The sequence below is a fragment of the Aedes aegypti genome, chromosome 3 (assembly GCF_002204515.2).
Source record: "Aedes aegypti strain LVP_AGWG chromosome 3, AaegL5.0 Primary Assembly, whole genome shotgun sequence".
Lineage (NCBI taxonomy): Eukaryota > Metazoa > Arthropoda > Insecta > Diptera > Culicidae > Aedes > Aedes aegypti.
The window spans coordinates 300,464,972-300,483,934 of record NC_035109.1 but is presented as its reverse complement, the minus strand read 5'-3'; the positions used below and the strand labels follow the sequence as shown (position 1 = coordinate 300,483,934).

Here is an 18,963-nt window from a genome sequence, read left to right as displayed (position 1 = left end):
GCTTCAGTTGCTGCGGCTCCGAAATGCGTGGTTCTTCGGTTCTAATGCGTGTTGTATTCGCGTCCTATTGAAAACTGAACTGAGGACGCGAATGACTCTCGAAATTTGCTCGCCGACCGTGTTCACAGTCTGACGGCAAAAAGAAGAATGAGGGAAGAAGCAGGGTGCGGTGCGCTTTTATAGTGGGAAGCGGAACCGAAAAATGTGCTTGAACGTGATTGGTTAGATAAGAAAGGGGTCAACGTTTTACGATATTTCAATAGTTTGTTGCTAATAATCAATAGTGTCCTCCATTTGAATCGACGCGTAGATAAATTTCCAATCGATTCATGGATAAATATTGAAAATCTATCGATAAATGACTGAGTTAATAGCGGTCAAAACCTGACCATTTTTCGTTACATGCTCAATTTTTCGTTTTTCTGAATTGTACCCCCATATGTTGCCGTAAGACGTTATCCAACGTCAAAACTATTTCACCAAGCGTCGAAAGTAACAGTTGTCGAAGTATTTGAAAAACTTAATTTTGTGGCTAGTTTTTATCATTCATTTATTTATACTAGAAACTTGTCCGTCCCACTTGGGTACCACTTGTAGTACTGCATTTGGTCCCTTGGTATCCAAGTTTGAAAAGCAGTACACTTTTCACGGCATTCTAGATTTTGCTCTATTATTTTATGTGCCATAAAGTTGTGGGCAACTTCAAGAGACATGGAGGTCTTTATTTCGTCTTTGCTAGAACGGTGGACTTGAAACCACTCTATTCAATCAAAATCTAAAGAGAATTTGGCTGAAGATTAGTGAAGTATATTAGATGGGACAAGTACACCAATTTTGACTTTAAATTTGAGAAATAGACACGCTGAATTAGTTTTGAAATTAATCATATGAAATATTAACAAGTAACCTTGACTATCGATTCAAAAAAGTCCCACCAAGTTCCACTCTAAATCATATACTTATTTCTTAAGGTGTCTTCTAAAAAGCCTAAAAGATACTGTTGCAACTTCCTGGAACTCTTCATGATTTTTAACTATTTAATTTCCTTACCTTGCAACAAATGGAAATTAATGAAGTTTTCGCTTGAGACGGTTTTGCGATTATGAATATATCATATATCGTTTATGCAAATTACAGCTCTTTTGACCAAAAACAACTTTCCCTTTCATGCCAAGGTGCTGAAAACGCTTGATTTTCAAGTTTCAATATTTTTCTCAAATCTCCATACAATCTACAAACTGTGCTACGTGAGAATACATTTCAAATTCGATTCACTAACAAAAATGTAGGTAATAGTGCTTCAGGGCCTGGGGTCATTTTAACAACAGAATGCAACCAAAGGGTCAAATGAAGACCTTATTCAAGTTTTTTTTTTTCTCACTGGCTAGCTTTAGCCGGCATGTTAGAGGTCGTTCATAAATTATGTCATGCGATATTTGACAAATTCTGAACACCCTCTCATCTAGGTCACATTTTTTATATGAAAACTCTAGTATTCTTTTAATGGAACGTAACGTTCTCCTGAAACCGTTTTGCCCTACAAGAGTGACGTAATTTATGATGATTTCTTAGGTTTAAATGCAGCATCCAGTGGCTAAACATCAGTGGGTCGGGTCATCATCAAATGCGCATATCAAACACCCGAAGCTACTCGTTTAAAATTAATTTATTACACAAATTAAATACACTGAAGATTCACTTCTTGTTGCTTCGACACACGGGACACTGCGGCGGTTGAAAGGCGGGAAGTGCTGGCAGGGCCAACTTCACAGTGCCGCCATTAGGGTGCCCTGTTGATATGGGAACGGTTGCCACTGGGGCTTGGTGTGCTACTGGCCCTGCTACTTCGGTGGGGAAGTCTGCCAAAACCAACGGCAGATAGGCGGTGATGTGGCCAGTCGGTGTGACAGGTGCTCCCGGTTGAACTCCGGCCGGAGCTCTCGCGTGGGGAGTATCACAGTCGGCTTTGCGGGTAAAGATGTGATCCAGCAGCTTCTTTAGGGTGGCTTTCACCTCCCGAACGTCTTGATGGATGGCATCCAAATCTTGGGGTTTTCCTGTGCGGGAGGGGAGAGTTGTGATTAGGTTGGTGGCATGAGGCTGGTGACGGCTGGATACAACAGTGCCCCCCAGACCGTTATAACCAGAAAAAAAAATCGCAAACAAATCCGTGCTCACCAAAGACGAAATTAAGACCTTCATGTTCCTTGCAGTTGTCCTAATTTTTTTTTGTATTTATGGAAATAGAGCAAAATCGAGCAAGCCATGATAAGTGTACTGCGATCTGTCATATTTGGGTACTTCTTGCAGTACCATGGGACCAAATAACAGAAATATAAGTAGTAGAATGCTAGTGGCGCTGAAATTTTTGATGGTTTGATTGATGCCATGTTGTAGAGAATGTTTTATTTTGGTTAAAAAATTGTTTTGACACTTAAAGACCCGGTACTCAAGCTATCAGAGCGTGGCAAACTAGATGTTGGTCACACGAACAGTCACGACATAAGCATTCTTCTACTGACCAAATGTAGTATCTACTAGAAGTGGTACCCATTCTGAACCTGACTATTAAGTTTCTATTCGTCTCTGGCTAAGCCGCATGTCTGAGAAAAATTTGAGGCTTAATCGCTTTGAGGTACCTTATGGAGCGAATAACATAATGTGATTATTTATAAAACAATGTTTGCATTAACATTGTTACCTCAATTAACGAACTAGATCGGGAGTTCATATATTGAATTAGCTCGTAAATTGAATCAGTTCGTAAAACGAGGAAGTTTGATTCGTGAAATGAGGTTTTGCCTTTGGGAGTCTACTTGTGAGAAATTTATTTTTATTGTTTCGACTATATGTGCTTTTAAGGTGAAACAGGCACAATTTTTGCGAAAAAAAAAACATCCAACAGCAGTGTACTTTTTATTTTGACTTTGTGCACTAGCAGAAAGCTTAAAATTAGAAGATCAGAAACGATTGCCTACTATTTCTCCAGTTTAGTGCCTTTGAAAACGTGAGTAGGGGGAGAAGTCAGCCATTGTGCCGGTCATCTTTGGATTCCGAGATGTTTCACCTTAAAGTTTGCTAAAAACCTTATTAATCAATAAGACGATAAATAAGGTTTTTAATTACGGGGTTGGTGGTCTAATGGCTACCGCTTCTGCTTCATAAGCAGAAGGTCATGGGTTCAATCCCAGGCCCGTCCCTTTCCTCGTACTTTGTAGTTGTATCTTTCACTTGCTTGTATCTTCCACTCTTAATATATCACAGTTGATGTATCTATCACAGTTCATAGTATTTGCTAGAATCCGAGACGGACAGAAATAAACCGTTTCCCTACGCTTCCATCCGTTCATCATCATAGCATGCCTTCCTCTACGCCTGATACATAGGCAGTCTGCTAACCAAACCAGCAAGCCTTTCTGCCATAAGAACTACCCCACTGGCGTTGACGCAGTGGTATATACGGTCAACCGTGGGAGTCAGTGAATCCCAAGCAGTCATCTGATTGGTTCCTTGTGTAAGTGCAGCTGATCTGGCGATACTGGAGTAGCAACCACGGGCGGTCAATCAAGCTCAAGCTCAAGAAGATTTATAAGGGTTTAAATCAGGCTAAAATATGTGCATGTTAAGAACTTTCAACAATTGTTTGGAGTTTAAGCATATGAACATATGAGCAGTTGAGCACATGTTCAAGAATTTATCATTATTCTGATCACTAAGAGATTATTTTGGAAAATTATTTGTATCGGAAAATCCTTAATTTTGATAGCTTTGTGAATGCAAAGGGTTTTCTGGTTCATCCAATAATTTTCTGGAGAAATTCCTTCAATCTACTGGTGTAATCAGCGTTTTTTTAGATTTTTTTTCATTATGTCTAAACCAAACTTTTGAGTAAAGAAAGTATTGAATGAATAAGCATCGATGTATTTGGTCCTCCGAGGACTCCAAAGTATAAAGGTCCCAGGATCTACATGAGTTGTATATTGATATATTTTTTATTGACATTGGCTCCTTACACTTTTTATAATTAAACGAATATTACATTGGGTTGAAAGGATATTCTTGGGCGCCTTAGGATCTACAAGCGTAACCATTGATAGTCTTATGATATGAGCCGTAAGAATCACATAAGTAACGGAATATGTTGTTACTAATACCGTTGTTCTTGATCCTACAAGAACTCCATGAGATCTTTAAACGTGAGCAATATACAAGGTCGTTTAGAATGATGCCATATACCGTTTTGAATCATTTTACAGACAGCTTCGAATTCCGGACACTTAACTTTGTATTTCACTCGAAATGGTTCAATTTTTGCCGTTCAAAAGCTCTCATTTTCGAAGCTCGTTTGAATATGCATTTTTCATAGCTATCCACACAAATTTATAATTCCCAACACCAATGATTCATGATCTAGAAGAACTTGGGAAGAATGGTGCAAACATATCGAGAAACAAAAAAGTTATCACGAATTGAACTTAATTTTTTGTCGTAAAAAAAGAAGCTTCTTTAATTTCATTTTATCCCCTGCACTACAATGTAAACTTAACAAGGTATGACGGACTGCTAGTCATAACCAAAAACTCAACCCGAAAGTATTCTTTGGCTTTTACTTCGATGTACAACATATACCAATAAGTTGCATGTAAAATAATATGAATCGTAGGTACATGGGTGCACCAAACTATCCAGAATACTGTGTCACAAAAAATAATTTGGTTACATGATGAAATTGGCTCCGTAATGCCTCACAGCGCTTGAGCCTATGAAAAATCAGTTGATGATGAAAGATTTTAGCATAATGTGTCATTGAAAACATTCTAAAATTCTCAACAGCATTAGAATGCCCAATTTTGTTTAATTAATGTTAATTGAAGGTTTTGTTAATTCTTTTATTCAAAACTCCGCCCAGCTGTTCCGAATAACTAAATAAAAACAACTTTGAATCAAATTTTGGTGGTGTTTTTTTCTGATGATGACAAATGAAAATCTGTTACACAATCAGAAGGGCGTTGCTTAAAAACGGCCCGTTTAATTATTTTTTTATTTTTATTTTGCCAAGACATGCTGTTTACCTATAGAAAACGACTGGCGAGCACAGACTTCGTAAAACGAGGCTCTAGTGTACTTCCGTTTGAAACTGCAAAGAATATTTGCAGATTTTTAACGAGTCTACACTACCATCCGCCCTTCTCATTTAAGATTTTTAGTACGATTATTAGTCTATTTCTATGAACAGCAAGGTGTGTGTTATAAAAAAAAACAAATTTTAGAAAGAGAACGCAGCAGTCGAAAAATTCTGGAAGAAAGTTTATAATATATGCATTACTTTATTTTATTATTATTTTATTATAAGTTTTTTACTTTATTTATTTTGCGAAGGCTTTTTATACGAACCGCTACCATTAGATGTGCATAATTCTGGAAATTTCAATACGAAGTTCACGATATTTTTTCCAAATTTCTGATCATCATTGACTCGTCTCACCTCACCTGACTCGCCAGAATAAGCCTAACTGAATGCGATTATTTATTTATTTATTTATTTATTTGTTGATCACCTTGTAACGTAAGACATACATCTTTTTTATTGTTATAGTTAAGATTGCAATTGATGAAAAAAATGACTCTAACGTATATATTTGAATTTTGAAAAATTGTTCTCTTTAACTAACACAACCGTCCATTGTAAGTACAATAAGAGATCCCTTTTGAAGCATATCAGGTATCAGAAGGCCGGCTCCAAAGGCACGTTTCCCACCAGTTGGGAGATTTGTGCCATCGCCATATTTGAGCCTATTTCATCATCTACCCGATGGGAGAGAAAAGGGAAGGAAAAGATGGGAGGAAATAGGAGTGGGGTCCCTTGAAGAGGGAAAATCGCATAAGCGAATTGAGAGCATGTAGCTCCATACCACAATGGGTTCGAACAGCGCCCTAAAAAGGACACTGCAAAACGCATGAGCGTAAAGAGAGCCTATAGCTCATTACCACAGCGGGTTAAGAATAACAGAATGTCCTGAAGATTCAGGCTTCTGAATTCAGTTTCACTTAATAAGTGTTTACCAAATAATTGGAATCGCATTTGCGCAAAAACTGGAGAGTTACATATCAGGTGATACGAAGTTCCATAATCGGAGTCACAACTATCACACACAAATGAGTCAGCACGCTGAATGTTTGCCATGTGATAGTTGAGTCGGCAGTGGCCTGTCAACGCTCTGACCAAGAGACTGCAATTCTGCTTTTACAGATTTGTTAAATACTTCGCCACCTTTGGAGATGGCTCAGTAATATACAATTTTGTTTGACGACACGACTCCAAACTATTCCAATATTGCTTGTGCTGAGTTGCCGCCCAAGAGTTTATCTTAAGCTGCACCCAGCACTTCGAAATTGGAATAGCCGGCTCAGGACCAATAAAGTCATGTGATGCTCCATCGCGAGCTAGCTCATCATCCAATTCATTTCCAACGATGGAAGAATGACCAGGTACCCATACAAGGTTTACAGAGTTGACTGAATTTAGTTCCTTAATTTGAGTTCGACATGCGATAACAAGCTTCGACCTTGAGTTGGCCGAAGCGAGAGCTTTTATAGCAGCTTGACTATCTGAACAGAAGTATATGACTTTACCCATTACGCGCTGTTGAAGTGCTGATTGCACTCCACACATAAGAGCAAATATTTCCGCCTGAAAAACGGTGCAGTTTCTACCAAGTGAGTAAAACTGATTCAGCCTTAGCTCACGAGAATATACTCCTGCACCAGTTCTACCTTCAAGAAGGGAGCCATCAGTGTAACATACTATATTGTTTGATATACTTCTTTCCAAATAGCCAGACGTCCACTCTTCCCGTGAAGGGAATTGTGTGGTAAATGTCCTGTAAGGAAAGTGACAAGCAATTGTGAGATCACTTGGAGCAAGGACAATTATGTCCCAATTCACCAAAAGTGGAAACAACGAAGTGTGTGTAGATCTACGATCCACTGGATTTTTCTCCAGTAGATCCAGTACCCATAAACGGTAAGAGAAAGAAAGTGCTTCTTGTTTAAGATATATGTGTAGTGGCGCAACGTCGAAAATGGCCTCAAGCGCTGCTGTGGGAGTTGTAGAGAACGCACCAGACATCGCCATCAAGCACATCCTTTGGAGATGGCCCAATTTTGATTGGATTGTTCTCACTTCGCCCTTTTGCCACCACACAAGACATCCATATGCCAATATTGGTCGAACAACTGTTGTGTAAATCCATTTGATATATTAGGGTTTGAGGCCCCAAGTTTTACCAAAGGTTCGCCGGCATTGACCGAAGGCCATGCAAGCTTTTTTGACTCTGAAATCAATGTGAGGTGTCCATGAAAGTTTGGAATCTAGAATGACTCCGACATACTTTACTTGATAAGTCACATTAATCTCAGAGCCAAAAAGACGTAAAGGTCGAATTCCATCGCGGTTTCGTCTTTCCGTAAACAGAACAATAGATGTTTTATTCGGGTTTATCGAAAGGCCATATTGGCGACACCAACTCTCGACTACCTGAAGAGCACTTTGCATCAGGTCGAATAGGGTGCTTATGCACATACCAACTATCAGAGCTAGATAGTCGTCGGCAAATCCATATGTTGGAAAACCGCTATTATTGAGTTGCCTCAATAGCGTATCTGCTACGAGATTCCACAAAAGTGGTGACAAGACTCCCCCTTGGGGGCATCCGCAAACACTCAATTTTCGAATCGCTTCTTGACGCAATGTCGAGAAGAGATGTCGGTTTTTGAGCATTTGATGAATCCAATTGGTAATCATTGTAGGTAGCCCATGATTTCGTGCTGCTTCCAATATGGCATCGAAAGACACGTTATCAAAGGCACCCTCAATATCCAAGAAAACACCCAAGCAGGATTGCTTCTGAGCGAATGCTTTCTCGATATCGTATACAACTTTGTGTAAAAAAGTCACCGTGGACTTTCCAGATTGGTAAGCATGTTGATTCACATGAAGAGGCATGTTTGCCAAATAAACATCACGGAAAAAACTTCTTCTTCGGAAGAAGTAAAGTCATCATTAGGTAAGCGAATTTCGTTCACTTGGAAATCCTTAGATTTTGCAAGGATTTTGTTCAGCCGACTGACTTCACTCAAACTAGAAACATTTATACAAAGGTTTTTCCAGCCGGATCGTTCAGCAGAACGAAGAGCCTTCTTGTAAGCCTTGCGAGCCGACTTGAACGACTCTGATCCAGCTGAACGGCGTCTGTTCCAACTCCTTCTACATTGTTTCCTAAGTCTAGTCAGATCGGAATTCCACCATGGGGTCCCTCTTGTAGTCTTTACAGACCGCAGAGGACATGCTTCTTCAAAAGCTTCCATAATGTAGGATGTTGTAGTATCAACGGCATCATCCAGATCACTTGGATTTTCAATGGACGGAGAATATCCATGAAATTTGATCGCAACCAATTCAATATAGAGTTCCCAGTTTGTTGATCGGGGATTCCTAAAACGCAAGGTCTGTGCAGTTACATTTGAATGTTCAAAGAAGATGTAGCGATGATCAGATAATGATTCCTCATCTGATACATGCCAATTCGTCAACTCGTGACTGATTCTATTCGAGCAGAGCGTTATGTCTAACACTTCTTCTCTATTAGAAACCATGAAGGTTGGGCGATTGCCTATGTTAAGTAATCCAAGGTCTGTACTACTTAAGTATTCCATCAGACTGGAGCCTCTCAAATTGATATCTGAGCTGCCCCAGATGATGTGATGAGCATTGGCATCACTGCCCACAATCAGCGGAAGGACTTTTGTTACGCAGTGTACGACAACTCGTTTGAAGTCATCCGTTGGGGATGGTTCATCATGTGGTAAATATACCGAACAATAGACGTATTTCCTGTTGAGGTCACCAGGATTAAGCTTTTTGCAATCTCAGCACGAAAAAGACCAGCAACGAAAAAACCAGATCGGTATCTATTTAAAGTCGCCAAAGGCGAAAGAGCACAGAATACACTGTGTAAAACGCATAATGCGAATCCATATAGGTGATAATTTAAATTAAATGTCAACATATTCATAATCCCACCCTTATTAAGCCTCAGGATAGAGACTGAAGAAGGGCAGCCGATTATCTCGGAGAAACACAAGGTCACCTGCACCATTGCTCCGGGTAGCACAGGAAGGACTCATTACTGTGGAGGGCGCCCTGATACCCCACAGGCTCCGTTAGCGGTTAGGTTTTATTTAGACCCCCCTAACCATTCATTCCTAGGCACGGTACGCATCACACCATAAATTAGGGGTCACCTGTGAGGTGGACTTTTACCACCGGAACAGGCAGTCCGTAGTGTTAATTCTTAGCCAGTTGAAACAACCGCTACCGACACTACGCGGCTATCTAGGTTGCTCGGGAAAAGGAGGTTAATGTTGATGATTAACTCCTGACGTGCCCAAGCAGCCGACATACATCTTTTTTATTGTTACAGTTAAGATTGCAATTGATGAAAAAAATGACTCTAACGTATATATTTGAATTTTGAAAAATTGTTCTCTTTAACTCACACAACCGTCCATTGTAAGTACAATAAGAGATCCCTTTTGAAGCATGCTTTAGAATTAATCAGCTTAATGGAAGTCGGCAAACTATTCCAATTAACAATGCCTCTGACAAAGAAGGATTAACTATAATACATTGAACTATGTTGTGGAACTCTGTAATTACCTGTTCGTGTGCCTCTCAATGGTATAATTTTTTCATTGAGGAAAACTGGATTTGATGTATTTATTATTTTGAAAATATTGGAGCAAGTTCTATATTTGTAGAAATTATTGAAAGGACAGCCAATAAGGTTCTTTTATAGGTGTGATACATGTGAGTATCTGGCAAGGTTGTATACATATCTAACACACGCGTTTAACGCTAGTCTTAATTTGTGAAGTGATCCAGTTAAAGCATTTGTGTAAACGAAATCTCCATATATGAAATGTGGAAGCAGCAATGTTTTGATAAGTTTTAATTTTGTATCAATATTGCTATTTCTAGTTGTAAGATTTAGTCGTTTTAATGAACCATAAATTTTTGAACACTGGTATATAATATGGTCCTCCCATTCTAAATTATTTGTGAATATCCCAAGTAACCATAAGCACTAATAATAAGCCCTTAATCAGCATCATAGATGCGTACATGCATTATAATAGCACCACAAATGCTTACACACCTTATAACAGCACTTCCGCTGCATAGAAACCCTATTACAGCATCATTAATGCTTCTAAGCCTGATACATACAGGCATTAAATAAGCACTATATTGGCTTTATATTCGAATACAGGGCATGTTTAAATGCCATCCAGTGTTTTGACAGATATACCACGTGCTTTGTGTTTGCATATAGTGGTAAGAGGGGGTCAAACATAAATCTTCTCACTACTACAATTGCAGGTTTTATGACGGGGAAAAGTGATGGTTTAAATTGGTCACTTTTCTTTCCAATACTATTCATCTTATGTGGCCGTAGGAGCAAAGGAGCAGGACAACAACTCAACAATAGGGGTGTCGCAGGTTCGAGACGCAAAATGAGGAATTTCATCATCATAAAACGAGGATCAAAATGTGGCAATTGCAAGTCCTCAAAAGGATGTAAACTACCAAAACGAATATGTCTGATACGGAGAAGTACTATATGTATCATTTTATTACATTTTTTGCATACTATTAGAGAGAAAATGGATACGAGTAACTGACACTGAAGAAGACTGCAAGTGGTAATCGAAATACGCGTATCTGTCAAAGATACGCATTTAGGAGCGGAATTAAAAGGTACACGGTACTCCATCTACTTTAAAGTTTCTCTATTTGAGATTCTGCTCAGAGGATTCGAACATTCATTAAAGAATACTATTAGAGGTTTCCGTTTTCATTCATTCATTTATTTACCTCGTGTACCAGTTGCTTGGCCGCATACGCGAAAGCTCTCTGGCTGCGTACGCGAAAGCACAAAATATTCGCCCTAAAAACCTGGCGAAAACAACTGACGTTTCTCACGTGGTGTTATATCAGCATTAGTGATGCAGAGAAGCACGGTTATATCTTGGCACTATAATGGCACGCTATTTCGCCTTTTCTGGCATTATAATAGCATGCGTATATAAAACTGACATGCATCAAATGATTACCCTATATGCGCATATAATGCTGTTACCGTGCCGCATTATCGTGCTTACTGGTTACTTGGGATAACACCTAAATTGTTGATTTTTTGTACAAAACTAACTTCGGATTCATTGATATAAATTTTTGGAGGGGTAATGCTGGTTTTTTGTTTGGAAATCAGCATGGCTTTTGTTTTGCTAGGATTTATAGGCAACAAATTTTCATTGGACCAATTCATAATCAAGCGTAGATCATTATTCATCATGTTCGCAATTGCTGTCAAGTCTGAACTATCGTCTGTGCAAATGTAAATTTGTACATCGTCAGCAAACAGATGTACGGAGCAAAAGTTCAAAACACTCGGGAGGTCATTTGTAAAAAGATTAGGCTCTGCAGTATAGAGCTTTTTCTGACGATGTAAACATCTATCCTGTCTCCATTTTTTTTTATTTAGCCATCGTTTCAGGGAACAGTTTACTTTTTACGTGGGACATTTTAACCTTTAATTTTTATAATGCATAGGAATTAATGTTTGACCATATCTGGTAAAAATCAGCTAACGAACTTGTATTCATTGGCGGAAACAGCGAGGTGCCAGAGAGATATATTAGCTTTCTTCAAGGTGAAACTCCGTTGAATCCACAAATTTCTATATACAAGTAGTTGTACACAAAAAATAATCTCATATTTGCTGGTAATAATGAAAATATTATAAATAAGACATCGTTGTCAGTAATGATTGCATCAATATGAGTCTTTCTCACGTCAGTTGAATAATATTGGTTGATGTCGTACATAACCTTCAACATTCCTGACAGCACTGCAAACGAGCAGCTGACTTGAAATTAGAAAAATAAAAAAAGCGAATTCAAGTGATCGTTTGATTGTTTTTAGCACGGTATTGTCAAGTTTTAAGTTGATAGCAGCATAATTCAACTGGAAGATGTTTTTCAATGAACAAGTAGTGAAAGTAAATTGTGTTGGATGTTCTACGTGTAGCAAAAATGATGTATTTGGATGAAAAGCGTGCTTCGTTCGTGGGTGTATACGTGTAAACAAAAATAGGCAAGTTTGCCGTTCGTTTTGAAAATTAGCACGGTTTGTGAAATTTCGACTAGCTTGTAGTTTCCAAACTACGAAAATGTTAAGTTAACAGTGTTCTGATGTCCCGTTAGCAATTTGGGAGTGATTACTTGTAGGTAAGTGAAATATTTTGAGAAAGAATGTGGACCACCGGCAAATGTGTATGTAAGTGTGAGGAAGCCATCTTTACTGCCATGACAGGGATTCTATCCTATATGTCCTTAAGCCTCTCCTAGAAAATGTATCCTCTCGTGCACGGTAAAAAGAAGCAAGGTATTATACAGGTCGGACTCGATTATCCGGAGTATCAATTTTTTTTCACTCCGGATGATCGAATCCTCCGGATAATCGAATCACTAAGGAAAATAAATTATCTTTGATAAAAGAAAATTAAATTTTATCTTTTTTCGTTAATTTATTTATACGATGCGGTGGTGTAGCCAAAAATGTTTTCTAGGAACAGTAGGGGTCTCTACAAGAAAAACATTTTTTTTGACCAGCATACACAAAAAAACCCTTTTTTCTTCTTAAAGACGTTCTAAACTGCAAAACCATTCATATTGTATATTGCAATACCAAATTATCTCAGATGTATGCATATAAATTGAAAAACAAGAACATCAAAAAATAAATTCCGGATAATCGAGTCTAAAATTCCGGATAATCGAATCCCGGATAATCGAATCCCCGGATAATCGAGTCTCCGGATAATCGAGTCTCCGGATAATCGAGTCCGACCTGTACTCCGAAAAATGACATTTGGCAGTGACGTCATTCCTATCGCAAACTCAAACGAGTGCAAAAGAAAGCAAGACTTGCTCTCTCTTACTATCCTGTAAGCCTCATGCTTGACGATAGGAATGACGTCTCATGTTTTGATTGTAAACCGTTGTTTACACGTGAGGATAGCCTACCTTGTTGTGTCTACCGTGCTTTCGTGTTAAGTATCTTACCCAAAGGATTTTTTTAAACGAATGGGTCATACCCCAACTAGATTTAAGCTCAAGTTACACTAATGTTTGAAATTGCTCTATTGTAGCATGTGCGTTGTTTGAAAAGTCTCTCCTTATTTACTTCTTTTAAATTGTCATTTTTATATGTTTTCCTTTTGGACACCTTCCTAAAGAGTTATTCCTGGAGGTAAAATTCTGCAAAATTAAGAGTGAATCATTTGTATACGGACATCACATGTTCCCTTAGCTTCCATTAACTGAATCACGTTAATTAATAATCAATAGTTAAATTTTAGCTTTATCTTAACGTCAGAAATATTTGAATCCAAAGCAGCTGAAATGATGTGCATCAACGATTTAATATTTTGAATTAGATGATCATAGGAGCAATGAAATGCGAGGATTCAAATTCATCATCACAAAATGAAAATTTTCAAGGCATGTTTTTTAAATCTCTCTTGTTCAATGATGATTTCGGAAGACTGGCTCGGTAATGCCTCATAGCACTTGAGCCATTTAAAAAAATAATTATAGAACATCTTGAACAAACAACTTTAACTTAAAGTAAAGATGAATCGAAGCCAAACCTCAAATTTTCAAGAGCACGAATCTGGAGAACTAAACATCCGTTTTAGCTGAAAATTTAATCGATTGACCACTAGCTGGTAGTGACCAATCGATTAAGTTTTCAGCTCAAACGGGTGTTCGGTTCTCCAGATTCGTGCTCTTGAAAATTTGAGGTTTGGCTTCGATTCATCTTCACCTTAAACAAACCAGCTTTGGACAAAAGTGGTGATACGTTTCTTCTGGAAATAACAATATATGCAAAATCGTGTGAATATTACTGTTTTCCTTATAATTAGTGAACTTATGCCATCAAAAAAGGCTTAACTCCGAAACGGACCCTACGTTTTTTTTAATTAGCTAAATGAATCTACTAGTGGGCACCAAGTGGGTGGAGTTTTTTTTTTCTGATAACAACGGTCTCGGGAGCACCGTGGCTGTGTAACTTAATTTGAAATCGGGTAAATTCATCTGATAAATTCGTATGGGTGAAATAGGTTACAAATCGGATTGAATGATAAAATCATCGCCCAGTATTCGAACTATTTTGGTTCAATAATCAAATTTCAAATTCCATTGTAGATTATTTTCAGAAACTCAGATGGTTCGATTTCCGGAAATTCAATTAAACATCGTCCAGTGATGCTGCACCGGTATAGCCAGCTATCTATCCGATGGGATAGATTAAATAATTATCGTTTTTCATGCTTCTATCCTATTTTCGATTTCAAAGGAAACCGATGATACTCCATCATTTGGTTCTCCTGCAAATCGAATACATCCTTTTATAGGAAAAAGCTTTAGATGTGGACCAGATTTGCGTATGGGATGGAGCTACCAACACATCAAGTTGATAAATGGAATTGATTAAAATTAGATTTTCACAGGGTTCACATTTCACCGGAACAGTGCTAGCTACTGAGCTAAGTTCTTCGAAAAATTATAAACAAAAAGTCTAAGGAGTAGACTTAATCAAATTTCGAGATTGATCATGTGGTATGCAATATCAGCTAGAAGCAGAATATGATCTTACATAAGAAACTATTGGTCTCAGATAGCCGCTGCAATAAAGGCGCAACCATTCAGAAAGTCAAAGTTTAGGGTCGTGAGCTCGAATCCCACCGGTTGAGAGGATCTCTTCGTGAAGAAAAGTTTCTCTAATTCGCAGAGCATCTTCGTACCTGCAAAACGATATACACAAACCGAAATGGTCTGTTGGCAAAGACAGTTATCAGTTATTTAGTTCATCTGTTTCTCAAGTAGGGTAAAAGCACCGGTTTTGGACAGTCTAAGAGAGAATATCAATCAAAATTATATGGTAAGCCGTAGTTATACTACAAGTACGTCATTGGCTATGTAAAACGGTATACAATTCACTATGGATACAACTATGGCCAAAATAGGTGCTTCTACCCTTAAACTAATAATTGGCATCAACAAGTTATGCTCTGGTTTTCATTCAAGCCGTTGATTTATTGTATTCATAATTGAAACATCTACCCCATATCAGAATAGGTTAGGACCCACTCTAAACCTGCGTATCTCAAACAGTCATAATGGTCATATATATATAAAAATAGAATAATGCAAAAAAAGCATTATGCAATTCCCAGTAACATTCATCATAAACTCTACTCACCAGAGGGCAAAACCGTTTCCGTGTAGGTCGTGGCTTGCGGCTCATTAGGTCTTCGAACTGCTAGGCTGGGCTTCGGAACCGGCCGGCTTTCGATCGGTTTGGCGACAATCTTCGACGGTTGTCCGGTGATATCTGTTGCGACGACAAAAAGCGAAAATTTATCGATTAGTTCCAACCAAGGCCCACCCACACGCCTGTTTTCCGGCGGAGTGACACAAGCGCCAACTCAATTTTCTGCTTTTTATGTTTTATGTTTATATCTGCAGAAGTAATCAAATCAATGAACTTCTAAAACATGGAATTACAAGAACTAATACTTTTTAATCATTCTAGAGAATATTGTCTCCTAAGTGCGGTTTTTTCATTCGAAAGCTCTGTAAACCAAAAATTCGTATCTTCTTTTGATTAATGAGAGAAACCGCAAAGATTGAGCCAAAAAAATTAAGAATTAGGAGGGCGCAAGTTTTTAAAGTTATAAAATCAGTCTATACACTAAATCGGGCTCTTCTGGATCTAAATTGAAATGGCGCTTACATCACCTTACCAGATCGCGGCAAATCACGTTGTGCACTTTACCGTTACTAATTCTCTTTGGTGGCAGGGTTGGCGCTGGAGCAGGGGCCGGCGTCGGTCTGGGGGTTGGAGCCGGAGCAACACGCACCGGAGTAACGCTACCTCCCTGCGGTTGTGGGTTTACGAAAGCGGGAGTCCTGCTGGCGACGGTTGGCCGAGGAGTTGTTGTCGTAGGTCTCGTCGTTTGCCTAACTGTGGGGGCAAATGTGACCGGAGCAGCAGGAGGGCTGTACTGAGCGGGTGCCCTTGGGGGTGTTGGCCGACTGGCCGTCGTTGCTCGCTGTTGACTGGCATCGGGTGTAATTTTTGCATCTGCCGGTTTGGCTGGAGCTGGGCGGGGTGGCACTTCTAATGGGACTTGCGATGGCTTGTCCGCCTCCTTTGTTACAGTGCCGTCGTCGTTGATGACGAGGTCCGGAGGAAGGACGAACTTGTTCGATTGCTTATGGCTGAGATACAGATACCGACAGACTTCTGGGAAATACAGCCGTTCCCAGGGAAGATTTTCCTCCACAGCTTCAAGCAGTTGCTTTCTGGGAAGAGAAGAACATTCGTGTTAGGTTGATAATCTGCTTCAAAGCACAAAAGAATCGAGCCGGCGTACACGCTGTGCCTGGATCCGTTATTTACGATAAAAACGACTATCAATTATGTACCAATCATTAGAAAAGCATGTGAAAGATGAAGGGTACATCATAGTTTATTGAAAGTGGTTCTAATTATTTCCCCATTTTACCTTATGCCTTGTTCAGACTACGGAGTTGTATCATGACACAAGCAATGTGATACAACTCTATCACCAAGCCCGTTCACACTAAAAACAAAATATCAGCTGTGAAACAATTTTACCATAACATAGGTAATATTGTTTGACAGCTGATATTTTGTTTTTACCGTGATGAATCAAAATCCAGACGGTACCAATATCCGGACACTTTGATAATATTGATTAAATAAAGGAAAAAATAAATGCTAATATGTTTAATTTTATGCATCACTTTTTCCTTTAACATTGATTATCATTTTACTAACACTTGTGATCTAGTAACCATTGCCAAACAATTGATAAAAATAAAAGCAGAAAAGTTGCTCCAGTCAGACATTATTTCTTCGCAGTGCAAGTTCTTTGCGGTTAAGCGTCGATGGAAGCTCCATCCAATTCGGGTCGATAATATTGTAATTTATAACAATTATTTCAAAGGTGTTTTCAACATAAGTGCGAACTGGACTATTAATTAACTATACAGTGGCAGAAAAATTTATTAATTTGGGCTGAACGCTATTATTTAAGTGTTTAAATAGACTGTCCGGGATTCAAGACGAGTGGCTCGAAATCCGGACGAGATAAAATATTGCTGAATTTGGCATATGTGACTGAAAATTTTGAAAGTATCTTGAGGAGAAAACTTGCAGCAAATCTAGTAAAAGTGTTATGTGATCCCTCACTTAATTTTCATCTTAAAAAACTGTACTATTTATGTGACGCCGCAGTTCTAGACACAAGCATCCAACAGGATATCTACGACTTCAATTGAGGTAATGAAAACACTAATTTACTTACATTTCACATATTTTTGAGCAATGTAGAGTAAATGAGTACATTAAAAAACGTAGCAATGCGTAGTTTAATTGGATAAAGGAACACTTATTACCTATTTTACGAAAATATTTCATGAAGTTATTCAGCTGTCCGGATTTCAAGACATGACTTGTTCAAGGTGTCCGGATTTAAGGACAAGACAAGAATTATTTATTTGACTATTTAAATGATGAAATCTTCAATTTCAATCAAAAACTCCTTATCGTTACTTAGATTGGATATGAATCTAGATGTTGCTACAAATAACTTTATTTAATTCTAGAGATGATCTATTTAAAATAGAATTTGAACATTGGTCCCGCTTAAGCGTCCAGGTATTGATGCAGCACGGTACTTCTTTTTATCCTCACCACATTTAATTGATTACTTTGTCAAAATCTCACAGCTCCGGAAGTTCCTCGAAGAAGTTTTTGTTAAAATCCTCCACTTCCAAATGTTCTTCGTAAAAGATCGTCCCCCTATCAGGTTTGTAGTTCCATCAGGAAGTTCCTCCGGAAGTTCTTCTACATAGTTTTTTTTCCGGAAGTTCCTTCTGGGAGTATATAAATGAGATTTCTCTGAATGTTCCTAGAGGCAATTCTATCGAAATTTCTTCCAGGAAGTTGCTTCAGAAAGCTACTTTGGCAAGTTCTTTCGGTCAGTTCCTTCGCAAAATTCCATAGAGAAGTTGGAATTTTCTTCAGAATTTCCTGTGAAATTTTCATCGTAATTGTATTGTGGAGTTTCTTTCGGAATGTTTCTTCAGGAAGTTGCTTAGAGAAATTTCTACCGGATTTTCTTTGGAATTTGCTTCTTTTGTAATCCCTTCGGGATATGCTTTGGAATTTGCTTCGAAATTTGCTTTGAAGTTTCCTTTAGAATTTCTCCCGGAATTTTTTTTTCGAAATTTTCTTTTGTTTCCTCTGAAATTTCTTCTGGAGTTTCCCTCGGAATTACCTTTGAAGCTTCCTTTGAAATTGTATTCGTAATTTTCGTTAGAAGCTCTTTTTATTCTCTAAAATTTACTTCCGAATATCCTTACAAATTTCCTTTGGAATTTCTACAGTTTTCTTTTTTTTTAATTTACTTTGGATATTCCTACGAAAATTTCTTAGAAATTTTCTACGGAATTTCCTTTTAAATTTCCTATAAAGTTTCCTTCGGACTTTCCTTTGGAGTGTCCTTTGGAATTTTCTAGAGCATAACTTAGGAGATAACTTCGGAACTTCTTTTGAAATTTTCTGCGAAATTTTTTTCGGAATTTCCTTTGGAATTTCTTTAAGAACTTCTTTTGAAATTTACTTTGGAATTTCCTTCGATATTTCTTTAGATTTTTTTTCAATTTATTTTCTTTTTGGGATTTTTCTATTTTTTGTTTTTTGGAATTTTCTGTGGAATTATTTTCGAAATTTCCTTTCGA

General features: G+C 38.2%; 1 protein-coding gene across 1 annotated transcript in view; it reads right to left on the bottom strand.

The window, feature by feature from the left end:
- Positions 1–1,648: 1,648 nt before the first annotated feature.
- The window catches only part of LOC5574263 (translation initiation factor IF-2), a 52,379-nt gene continuing 35,064 nt past the window's right edge, over positions 1,649–18,963 (bottom strand). Inside the window, exons 3-5 of the mRNA XM_021852020.1 lie at positions 15,968–16,497; positions 15,392–15,523; positions 1,649–2,057 (exon numbers count right to left, since the gene is read on the bottom strand). Coding sequence (XP_021707712.1) covers positions 1,696–2,057; positions 15,392–15,523; positions 15,968–16,497 — 1,024 coding nt within the window. The 3' untranslated portion in view covers positions 1,649–1,695. The remainder of the gene's footprint in view (positions 2,058–15,391; positions 15,524–15,967; positions 16,498–18,963) is intronic.